The 11,652-nt window shown below is 50.1% G+C and overlaps 1 protein-coding gene across 6 annotated transcripts in view; it reads right to left on the bottom strand.

Annotated features, from left to right (window-relative positions):
* Positions 1-11,652, bottom strand: part of NRL (neural retina leucine zipper) — a 39,893-nt gene that overhangs the window by 3,653 nt on the left and 24,588 nt on the right. For 4 of the 6 annotated variants that reach the window (XM_003901619.5, XM_009211271.4, XM_009211273.4 and 1 more), the window contains 2 exons: positions 2,140-2,365; positions 103-510 (listed from right to left, as the gene is read on the bottom strand). In XM_003901619.5, the coding sequence (XP_003901668.1) occupies positions 103-483 (381 nt within the window). In that variant the 5' untranslated portion in view covers positions 484-510; positions 2,140-2,365. The remainder of the gene's footprint in view (positions 1-102; positions 511-2,139; positions 2,366-11,652) is intronic. The other 2 variants (XM_009211276.4, XM_031669182.1) reach the window with 1 other exon arrangement.

The following is an 11,652-nucleotide window of genomic DNA, read 5'->3' as shown; positions in this document are numbered from 1 at the left end:
CCTGTCCCAGTCCATAACCCCCTCTGGGAGCTCACCTTCCTCCCTTGGGTAGTCCTCCTTCCTTGCCCTGCCTCCCCTCAGGCCAGCTTGCTGACCACTCACCTGGATGTGCTGGGCTCCTGTCTCCTCTGGGCTCCCTGGGTAGTAGCCGTGAGGCCCATCAACAGGGACTGGGCCCTGACCCTGCAGCAGCTCCATGGCCTCTTCAGGACTCAGCCCCAGTGCCTCCCCAGCCCCCAGCTGCTGCTGCAGGGTAGCCAGCCAGTACAGCTCCTCCAGGCCTGGCCGGGTGCCCTCGGTCGCCCCCACCATGCCTGGTTCACTGAAGGTGGGTGAAGGAGGCACTGAGCTGTAAGGTGTGGAGCCCAGTGAGGCTGTAGGGGGGCCAGGACGGCCCTCAGAGGGCTCCCGCTTTACCTCAAACTTCATCAAGTCAAAGTCATTGACATATTCCATGGCCAGGGGACTGGGGGGCAGGGCCATTCTGGAGCTGGGCTGGGAGGGGTGCACCTGCAAAGAGGAGGAGAGGTCTGGAGCACATGGAGGCCACCTGCCATCCCCTCTTCACCAAGTCCTTCCCTCAAAGCCCAAGTGCCCTGGAGCAAGAGTTTGGGAAAGCCAGAGGGATGGTGCAGCTCTGTTCACTGCACAGTCCCCGCCAGGCTAAGGAGTAACCTTTCAGAGGGCAGGGGCTCCTGATAGGGGACGAGCAGCTGAATTCCTGAAGGAGGAAAAGGACAGCACAGCCTCTCGCCCCACCGATGCCTCAGGATCTATGAAAAGCAAGAGCAGTATGGCAGTACTCCCAACCCTAGTGCTGAGACATGCCGAGAGGTCTGTCATCTCAAGAGGCATCATTCCACTTCCAAGCCATTTTTAAAAATTGCTTAATTAACTGTGACAGAGTGAGTGTATATTTTAGGACAGTGGGAAGGCATGTATGCTGTGAATTTTAAAATACAAGGATAATGTGTTGTTATACCTCTCTGTCTCTCAAAGCACTCAGGGAAGTGTCTTGCCTATAGAAGACCCTCAGTGTACATTTGTTCCATGGATTAATCAATCAATGAATCCCTTTTGTAGGGGCAAGAGGCTTTATATGGAAAAAAGAAAGGTCCAAGAATTAGTTCTAGAAAGATCAGGATCACCTGGCCACCATCTTTTCTCAAGGCCAGTCTCTCCAAGGGGAACCGACCAAGACTGATTTTCCTTCTTCTATTCACAACTTGTTATGTTGTGTGAACTTGAGCAGATCACCTTCACCCTTCTGACCCATTTTCAGTTCTGTTCAATGAGAGCAGTTAGACTTTGTAACATACACCAAAGAGTGTTCTCTGGAACACCCAAGAAGAGGTCTGTGCTCAGATAACTTTGAGAAATGTTGCCTCCTATCCTCACCTCTTACAGATTCACATAGCACAAGAGCATATTAACCTGAGCGATCCTTTAGTAAACCATCTGTTCAAGTTCAACAAAAAGTGTCCTCAACTTATGTCACCAAGGAGCTCTCCTGTCTGTTATCAACCATGGGGCACATGTTCACCTGAGGAACTTCTGGCTGGGTGACCTCAGATACCCTTCCCAGCCTTGAAGTTCAAGCTCTAGTCCAGCTCCCAATTCCAGTAACTCCCACCCCATCCCCAGAAGGTGTGCGGCAGGGAGTGTTCATCCCCAGGGCTTAGACTTCAGCTCCTTCTTGATTCCCCAAGCCTAAGTAGTCCTCTTTCCAACCACATCTCTGACCCCCAGGCTCTACCCACAGAGGCAAGAGTAAGACCCAGGCCTCTCTCTTCCTGGTCCAGGGCAGGGTTGTTGCCCTCTCTATGGAACCTGTCACCCTTGAGAGGACAGAGGGGATGGAAACAGACACAGATTAAAGGAACTGGGTCTTGGCAGAAAGGAGATGGTGAGACACTGAGAGAGGTATCCAGAAAGAACTGGATGTACAGAAGGAGTAGTGGGGAAGGTTGTTTATCTTTCTGATGTGAGAGCAGTGAGGGACACAGGCCAGTCAGGGTGGCAATGGAGTAAGGTACCAAAGTCTGAGGATTCTTGAAAACAGACAACAAAGAGCAGGTGTTGAAAGAGGGGGTTCTAGGTGAGTGGCCTGGCACCCAGGTAGGCCCTGGATATACTCACTTTAGAAATGGCAGAGAGGATGTGGTCAGTGCCAGAGCCAGACAGGCACAGCTTCCCAGGAGACTGAAGGCTCCATGGAGCAGGGCCTGGTGCCTCTGCTCAGCTCCAGGGGGCTGTGGGCACAGAGCCCAAAGGGCATTCTTAAAGGGCCAGCTCTCTGAGGTCATCTGTGGTCCTGGGGCCTCCAACCAATGAGGTAAGGAGATCATTTGCATATCTTATTGGCCTGGGGTTGGGGGAAATGGAGAGAGAGGAGAGTACAAGTATGTTTATTCTCAAAGAAGGAAAGGGGGCATCTTCCCCAACAAAGCTCCTCACTGATGATCCGACTCCCAAGTGCTCAGTTTCCCAGTTCGGACAGTCACATGGGTCTCAACCACCACCCCTCCATGTGAACACAACCCTCAGCCCTAGCCATGCATAGCCTGGGACTGGAAAAAGAAGACCAGACAAACTCCCAGGACCCCCACCTTCCAAGACCCTGCAGCCCCTCGTCTGTCTTTGGAGACTATAAGCTCTCCCAGGCCCACTCTCACCTGGCCTATTGGGTCTGTGTCCTATTTTCAAGAATCCTCACATTTCTGCCTCTGCCCCACCTTCATGCTGACTGGTCTTATGCCCCTCATAGCCGTTGCATCAGAAAGGAAAGCAACTTTTCCCACAGAGGATCTCCAGGACTTGACCATCCCATATTTTGTCTCTCCCATGCTTGCTGATCGAGCCCCAGGACAGGCAGCCCAGCTTGGGAGAAGGAGTAGGAGAAAGGAGAACAGGGAACTCTGTTCCTTCCTTCTGGGCCTCAAGGGACACTGAAATCTAATCACCACCAGTCCATCGGAGACACTTTTGTGACTGGCCTCACATGCCCTCTGCTTTCTCTCACCTTTTCCCTGTGTGTGTCTCTGCCCCTCTCTCCTCCTCTCTCACTCATTCTAGTTCCCAGATGGCTGGGGGGTGACCTACATTTTCAGCCTAATCCCCTAACACCTCTTAGAGCTATCATCCCTGAGTAGGAGTGGGAACAGGGATACTAGGAATTATCCAAGGAGATGTTTAAACCTGTCCGAAGCTGTTTAAATAGGGTCTATGGAGTTAAAGGCCACTCCCTACCTTCTGAGGCCACCCAAATACTCCCATGGGGTTAATAGGTCCTCTTTCTCAACACAGAGGCCTGGGTGTCCATCAGATCCCAAAGGTCATCACTTATAAAACTTAACCTGGTCCCAGCCTTAGATGTTGGGGAAGAGCTGGCAGATACAGATTATCTAAGATAGTGGTTTCTGAAGTGTGGTCCCCAGAGCAGCAACATCCATATCACCTGGGAACTTGCTAGAAATACATGTTATCTGGTCTCACCTTAAATCTACTGAGTCTGAAACTCTAGGGTGGAGCCGAGAAATCTGTGTTTTAAGGCCCTTCCAGCAAGTCTGACATGCTTGAAAGTTTAAAGGCCAGGCACAGTGGTGCAGGCCTGCAATCCCAGAATTTTGGGAGGCCAAGGTGGGTGGATCACTTGAGGTCAGGAGTTCAAGACCAGCCTGGCCAACATGGTGAAATCCCGTCTCTACTAAAAATACAAAAATTAGCTGGGCATGGTGGCAGGCACCTGTAATGCCAGCTACTCCTACTGAGGCAGGAGAATCGCTTGAACCTGGGAGGCGGAGGTTGCAGTGAGCTGCGATCGCGCCACTGCACTCCAGCTTAGGCAACAGAGAGAGACTCCATCTCAAAAAAAAAAAAAAAAAGAAAGAAAAGAAAAGAAAGAAAGTTTGAGAACCGCACAGAATGCCTACAGTCTACCCAGCTTCCCTAGGGAGGCATGTGTATATGTCTGTACTTGTGTATGTGGTCTCTCCTACCACGCTTTCCATACACATTGGAAAACCTAGATCAGATGACATCACTCTTTTCCCACACCTGGGTGTCTGTTTTAAGGAGCAGAAACCATTGTCACCATTCAGGCTTCTCTGTGTGACTGTCTGGATCTACTGCTGCTTTCTCAAAAGAATAAAAAAGCCTAAGGCCTAGGAACCAACCACAAAATGGGAATAAGGATCATGGAGAGGCAGGACCCCACACCCATGCCCATGGAATGTAGCTCTCTAAAGTGGACACCAAGGAAAGAGACTCTACAATTTCCCTGGTTGAAGAAGGAATGGGAAATGTTGAGTGCAGCCCCTTTTTCATGCCTGCTCTGGCCTGGCCAGACACTTGCCCCCAACCAGCAGCTGTCAGGTCTGCACTGATCCTCTTGTTTACTGGAGGGCTCAAAGGAGAGGTGGGAGGGCTAAGCTGCTAACGGGCTAAGGGAGTCAGACTAAACAAGCTCAGGCGAGTTGAGCTGCTTGGGGCTCAGACCAGGCACCACTAAACCAGGGAAAGGAGTTGGGGGAGTGAGGGTTGGCCCCAGTCTGGGCTAGAGGAAAGGACCAAGGGCATGGAGAGGAGAGTCTGTGGCAGTCATTGGGGACCCAGAAAGCAGAGCCCATCTCCCGTATCCACTGGAGACTGAGAAATGAATACTGAGACTGACAGGCTCAAGGACATCTGGAGACAGGAAAATAGGAATGAAAAAGATGAAGCCAGCATGACTCCGGGAATAATAGAATAGAGGAAGGAGACTAAGGAGGTAGTAGGTGTAGATATGAGATAGAAGACAGGACAAGTCAGGGGCTCCATGGGGATTTGGATTAAAGGAGACAGAAAGACGTTGACACATGGAAGAGATGGGTAAAGAGAGGAAGTCTTCCAGAAGAGGACCAAGAAGGGAGTAGGGGACAACAGGAGGGGTGGAGAGGAACAAGGACTGGAACAGTAAGAGTTCTTGGGGACCAAGAGCTAGACACCAATACAAAGAAACAGACACATCGATAGGCCACAGAGGAAGAGCAGTGGCCAAAGGACAGAAAGGTAGCAAGATATGGATGGAGTGATATTGGACCATGGGGAAAGAGGGGCAGGCAGGCAAAGGGCCCGCAGGAGTGGGGTAGAAAATGAAGAGGAAGGAGAGAAGATGAAACAGTCAGCCTTTCAGGATGCTACCCTCCTCTCCTCTGTCCTGCACTCTCATTTTTGGAACCCTGAAAGAGTGGTTCTCATTCCTAGTTCTGGCTCATGGTATCTAGATCTTCAGTAATAGATCCAAATCCTCAACCTCTTCTTGGTTACCTTCTACATTCATTTGACAAATGCATATTAAACACCTATTCTGCACCACACCCTAAGTAAGACATTAGCAACTCCTCAGTAACTTAGACTGATACCAGCCCTGACTTCAAGAAACTTACAGACTGATGAAACAGAGAAACATCAAATTATTGCCCTTTGGCTGGGTGCAGTGGCTCACGCCTGTAATCCTAGCACTTTGGAAGGCCAAGACGGGTGGATCGCTTGAGCCCAGGAGTTTGACACCAGCCTGGGCAACATGGCAAAACCCTGCCTCTACTAAAAATACAAAAACCGAGGTGGGAGGATCACCTGAGCCTGGGGAGGTCAAGGCTGCAGTGGGCCATGATGGCACCACTGCACTCTAGCTTTGGAGACAGAAAGAAACCCTGTCTCAAAAAATAATAATAATAAATAAATTATTGTCCTTAGGCCCAGGCAGGAGTGGCCCCTGCCCTGGGCCCTGTGCTTTAGAAGGCTCCACTCTGGCCCTCCTCTGACTATGTCCCACCACATGGGTGAGAAGTCCAACTCTCCTCTGCCCATACCTTAATTCTCTCAGAACCACACTCCAGATAGCTAAGCATTCCCTGTCCAAAAGGCCCGAGCCCACTCCTAGGGCCCACATGAACCTCTTGCCTGAGTTTATCCTCCCACAACTGGACCACATGACTGGTTCACACATTTCAAGGTCAAAGGGTAGACAAGGGGCAGCCACTTGCAGGAGGCTGTGGACAGACTTGGGATGGTCTGATGGGAGGTCCACATGGTTTCATACAAGGCCCCTTGCAGTCCAAGATGGTGTCAGGGGTGGGAGGCAAAGTGGGCCCAGCTGAGGGCCAGTGGCCAAAACTACATTCCCCTACACTACCACATTCTGGTGCAGAACCCTGAGGATTCCAAATAAAATACAAATCTGAACCTGGCCTTCCAGGCCACTGTGAAGTATATATTTGTCAATATATTTGTCAAGGTAGAACAGAATATATTTTGTGTAACAGTTTGTTAGCCTGAGTTATACTTTTTTTTTTTTTTTTTTTTGACAGCTCTGTCACCCTGGCTGGAATGCAGTGGTGTGATCTCGGCTCACTGCAACCTCTCCCCCCGGGGTTCAAGTGATTCCCCGGGTTTACCCTCTGGAGAAGAGACATGCCCCCCCACCCCCCGCAAATTTTTTTTTTTTTTTTTTTGACACAGAGTATTGCTCTGTTCCCCAGGCTGGAGTGCAGTGGCGTAATCTCGGCTCACTGCAAGCTCTGCCTCCTGGGTTCACGCCATTCTCCTGCCTCAGCCTCCTGAGTAGCTGGGACTACAGGCACCCACCACCATGCCCGGCTAATTTTTTTTGGTATTTTTAGTAGAGATGGGGTTTCACCGTGTTAGCCAAGATGGTCTCAATCTCCTGACCTCGTGATCCGCCCACCTCGGCCTCCCAAAGTGCTGGGATTATAGGCGTGAGCCACTGCACCTGCCCTAATTTTTGTACTTGTAGTAGGGACAGGGTTTCACGTTGGCCAGGCTGGTCTCGAACTCCTGACCTCAAGTGATCCACCTGCCTCAGCCTCCCAAAGCATTAGGATTACAAGCATGAGCCACTGCGCCCCACCCTGAGTTATACATTTTAATTTTTTTTTTTTTTTTTTGAGACAGGATCTCACTCTGTCACCCAGGCTGGAGTACAGTGGTGCAATCATAGCTCACTGCAGCCTTGAACTCCTGGGCTCAAGCTATCTCCCACCTTAGTCTCCCAAGCAGTTGGGACTACAGGCGCACACCACCATGCCTGACTAATTTTTTATTTTTTGTAGAGAAGAAGTCTCACTATGTTGTTCAGGCTGGTCTTAAACTCCCGGTCTCAAGTGATCCTCCAGCCTCTGCCTCCCAAAGCGCTGGGATTACAAGGCATGAGCCACCACACCCAGCCCATTTTAAATATTTAAACACAAGGTTTGAGGGCCTCTATTTGTACTCTTGCCGCAGGTCCTACATGTGTTAGAGATGTGTCTACATAACAACAAACCATCTAAACAGAGATGAATGTGCTATGAAGAAGGGCAGGGTGCTATGAAATTTTTTTCCGTGAAGACATACTCTAATACAAGGCCAGAGGGGATGGATCACAGGGACAGGTTGCCTAAGAAAGTCATGTTAAACCAAGACTAGTCAGGTGAATAAGAAGTGACCCTGCCTGGAGGTGTGGACAGGGTGGGAATTCCAGGCTGCAGAAACAACATATGCAAAGACTCTGAGGCAGGAAAGAGGTAGACATGCTCACAAAACTGAGAAAAGATCCATGTAGCCAGAGAGTAGAAAGCCTGGAAGGTGGGAAGAACAGTGATAGGTGAAGCTGGAGAAGTCAGCAGGGGCCAGATCATGCAGAGCCTGGGAGGTTACATTAAGGGTTTGGGCTTTATTCTAAGAGCAGGGAGAAGCTACTGAAGCGTTTTCAGTAGAGACATGATGTGATCAGATTTGTGTTCGAAAGGATCACGTATGTCAGCACTTTGTGTTTGTGGAGGAAGGCAACAATGAACTAGGAGTCAGATTAGAGGACTAATGCCATAACCAAGTTGAGCCTGGGGAATATCTGCAACTGGAAGCACACTCTGAGACAGAACCTTGTTTGCAAGTGGTTTATTGGGCTGGGGGCAGGGAGCCTTTCGAAGAAAGTGAGAGTAGCAGGACCGGAGAGAGGGAACAGCTGAATGGTACTGCAGCTGTAATCAGCTGAGCCTAAAGAGCTCTGGGACTGGGATGGACCTTCAGAGTTGTCCCAAACTGAGGCAAAGGGCTAGGCCTCTGTACTTTGTAACAACCATTCATTGGATACATTCTGCCCCCAGGAAGCAGGCATTGCATTTGGTGAGACAGCTCCCTTTGGCCACAGATAGTGCTCAAGGAAGTACTCAGCTGTGAGCCATCAGCAGCCAACACTCAGCAGCTGGAACAATGAGCACCATGATCCTGAAGGGGGAATCTGGGCTGCACACCACAGCATCCACTACTCGGGGGCTGTGAGACTTCAAGGATGAACCCAGAGGCCCCAGGGAGGACAGTGCAGATCAGGGCAAGGCTGGTCACACTCTGCCCCCTGGTGGTACTCCTTGGACATGGGGCCAGCTGGTGGTCCAGGCTCCCCTGGCAGGGAACTAAAGAAAAGTGTGTGGCAGATAAGGGGAAATGAGCAGTGCAAGGAAATCCGCACATGAGCCCCTTGCTCCATTTGCCTAAAGCTAGAGAAGAAAGTAATGGTGAGGAAGAATGATTCAGAAACATGGCACTCATTCATTCTTTTATTCAACCAACTTTTATTAAGTGCCTATTATAGGCCAGGTACTGCTAGGAACTAGGAAAAAAACAAGACTGAAATCATCACTCTAGTGAGGATTACAGAGATATAAAAGTAACTACAGTATAGTAAAGTGTGATAAGTACAAAAATATAGGCATATACATGGGATAGAAGCAACACAGATGAAATAGATGTTCATTCTAAGGGATGAACAGAAAAGGTGTGTGTGTGTGTGTGTGTGTGTGTGTGTGTGACAGAGTCTTGCTCTGTCGCCCAGGCTGGAATGCAGTGGTGCGATCTTGGCTCACTGCAACCTCTGCCTCCCGGGTTCAAGCAATTCTCCTGCCTCAGCCTCCTGAGTAGCTGGGACTACAGGCGTGTGCCACCACACCGAGCTAATTTTTGTATTTTTAGTAGAGACAGGGTTTCACCATGTTGGCCAGGCTGGTGTGTGTTTAATTTGAGTGCAGATGTCCAGAAAAAGTTCACAGAAGTGCTCTGGAAACTTCAGAGTTCAATACGTAGGAGAAAAGGAGGCAAGTGGGGATGTGGGGGTGACAACATTAGATAAATAGGAGTCAGATTATGAAGGACATAAGATATCATGTGACGGAAAGAGCCTTGAAGAGATTTTAAGCCTAAGAGTGATATGATCTAATTTTTAATGGTAAATCAAGGGGACAGTATAGGATTTACAGGGAGAGGGGGACTTGGTAATTAGTCAGAAAGATCTGGATTCAGATTCCATTTCTCCTGCTAACCAGTTGTGTGACTTTGAGCAAATGACTCTTTAAGCCTGTGTCCACATGTGTAAAATATAGTTGTGAAACGGGATGAGATTATGCATGCAAAGTTGCTGACACAGAGCCTGGCACTTACTGTCCATACCATAAACATTATTCTTCTCTCTTCACTTTCCAAGTGGATTTGCATGCACAGTGTGGGGAGTTGCTTGGTTGGGAGAGGGGTTGGTGTTTGGAGAGGCAGGAGTCCAAGAAGTGCCTTAGAAGCTATCACCTGAGGCCGGGCGCGGTGGCTCAAGCCTGTAATCCCAGCACTTTGGGAGGCCGAGACGGGCGGATTACGAGGTCAGTAGATCAAGACCATCCTGGCTAACACGGTGAAACCCCCTCTCTACTAAAAAAATACAAAAAACTAGCCAGGCGAGGTGGCAGGCGCCTGTAGTCCCAGCTACTCGGGAGGCTGAGGCAGGAGAATGGCGTGAACCCGGGAGGCGGAGCTTGCAGTGAGCGGAGATCCGGCCACTGCACTCCAGCCTGGGCGACACGGCGAGACTCCGTCTCAAAAAAAAAAAAAAAAAGAAGCTATCACCTGAAGCCAGGTGAGAGATACGCCCTGAACTAAGGCCCTGGCCATGGGGATAGTTACAGACTTGAGAGCTAATTGAGAAGTACAGATCCAAAGGTCCTGGCATCTGATTAGCTATGGAGGATAAGAATAGTCTAGACTGATTCCCTTTGGGGCAATTGGACAGATGATGGTGCCATTTGCTGAGGTAGGAAACCATGAGAGCAAGTGCAGGATTATGGAGAACAAGATGACCTTCAGGTCAACCATGCTGCCACCAGTGTGCACACCTTTAGGCCCAAAGGGTGGCCAAGAGGCATCTGTTTGCAGCTGGGTAAGTGTGGACAGAGTTTGGATCTATGGACTGGGGAGAAAGAGATCCAAATACATATACCTGAGGTTGAGTATAGGCTACAGCCTGAGGGGGAAGAGACGGGGACCAGCAGCAAGCCCATAGCTGGAGACTAGCTCTCATTATCCCACTATGTTCCAGCATAGAACACCAAGAAATCTGAGAATCAAGATTGTTTCTGTTGCAAGTGGCAGAACTCCAATTAAAATTAGCTTGAGCAAGAAAAGAAATGCATCGATTCCTATAACTGAAATCAGGAATCCATTGCTTGCCATCTCCCTGCTGTGCTTCCTCTAGGCTGGCTTCTTAGACAGGTTCCTGCTTTGCAGTGCCAAGCTAATACCCAGCAGCTCCAGGTTTATATTCTACCAGCTCAGCAAGTCAGCAGAAATAGCTCACTTCCAAAGTTTTCAGAAAAAGTCCCGGAGAGGGATCTCATGCCCATCCTTGAACATCCCTGATTGCTGTGGCCAGAGTGAGGAGCACAAAAGTTGGCTAAACTGCAAGCCTACCCCCAAGAGGGGTGACATAAGACCCACATGACAATACAGACTGAGGGGATGGTTCCCCAGAAGAAAATCAGGGTGCTATTACCAGAAAGGAGGAGTGGATGCTGAGCAGACACCCATCATAGGTAAGCTGAGTTTGAGGTGCTATATAGCATTGTGGGTGATATCCAGTGGTCTCAGGTTGGAGAGAGATGTCTGAATGGAGATATAGCTTGAGAAATCACCTGAGGACCTTACGGTGGTAGCTGGGTGAGCAGATGCATTTCCTCATTGGATTGTGGAGAGAAAGAATGACCACGCCGGGCGTGGTGGCTCACACCAGTAATCCCAGCACTTTGGGGGGCTGAGGCGGGTGGATCACGAGGTCAGGAGTTGGAGACCAGCTTGGCCAACATGGAGAAACCCCATCTCTACAAAAAATTAGCCGCGTGTGGTGGCGGGCGCCTGTAATCCCAGCTACTCTGGTGGTTGAGGCAGGATAATTGCTTGAACCCAGGAGGCGGAGTGTGCAGTGAGCCGAGATCCACCACTGCACTCCAGCCTGGGTGACAGAGTAAGACTCCGTCGGGGGTGGGGTGTGTGCCAGGGCAGGAGAATGACCAGATCAGAGGACCGAGGAAGAGACTCAGGGGTGGAGAGACTCCACCATTTCACAGTAAGACAGAAAGGAGCCTTGATCAGGAGGAGAAGCGGGGATTTAGGAGTTGGGAACTAAGTGGACCTTAGCATTGGGCACTTGGACTACAGAAAGGCCCAGGGCTCAGGGCGTCGGGTCCCTAGGAGGAGGAACTGAAAAGGCAATGCCCAACCCCCTAACTTCTAGACGTCTGGCCCTTTGGCCTCCCGCCCCTGGCCTCGCCCCTCGTTCCTAGCTTGTTTGCCACCTAG

The sequence above is a fragment of the Papio anubis genome, chromosome 7, assembly GCF_008728515.1.
Source record: "Papio anubis isolate 15944 chromosome 7, Panubis1.0, whole genome shotgun sequence".
NCBI classification, from domain to species: domain Eukaryota; kingdom Metazoa; phylum Chordata; class Mammalia; order Primates; family Cercopithecidae; genus Papio; species Papio anubis.
The sequence above is the reverse complement of the archived record's forward strand: the minus strand, read 5'-3'. Positions and strand labels throughout refer to the sequence as shown.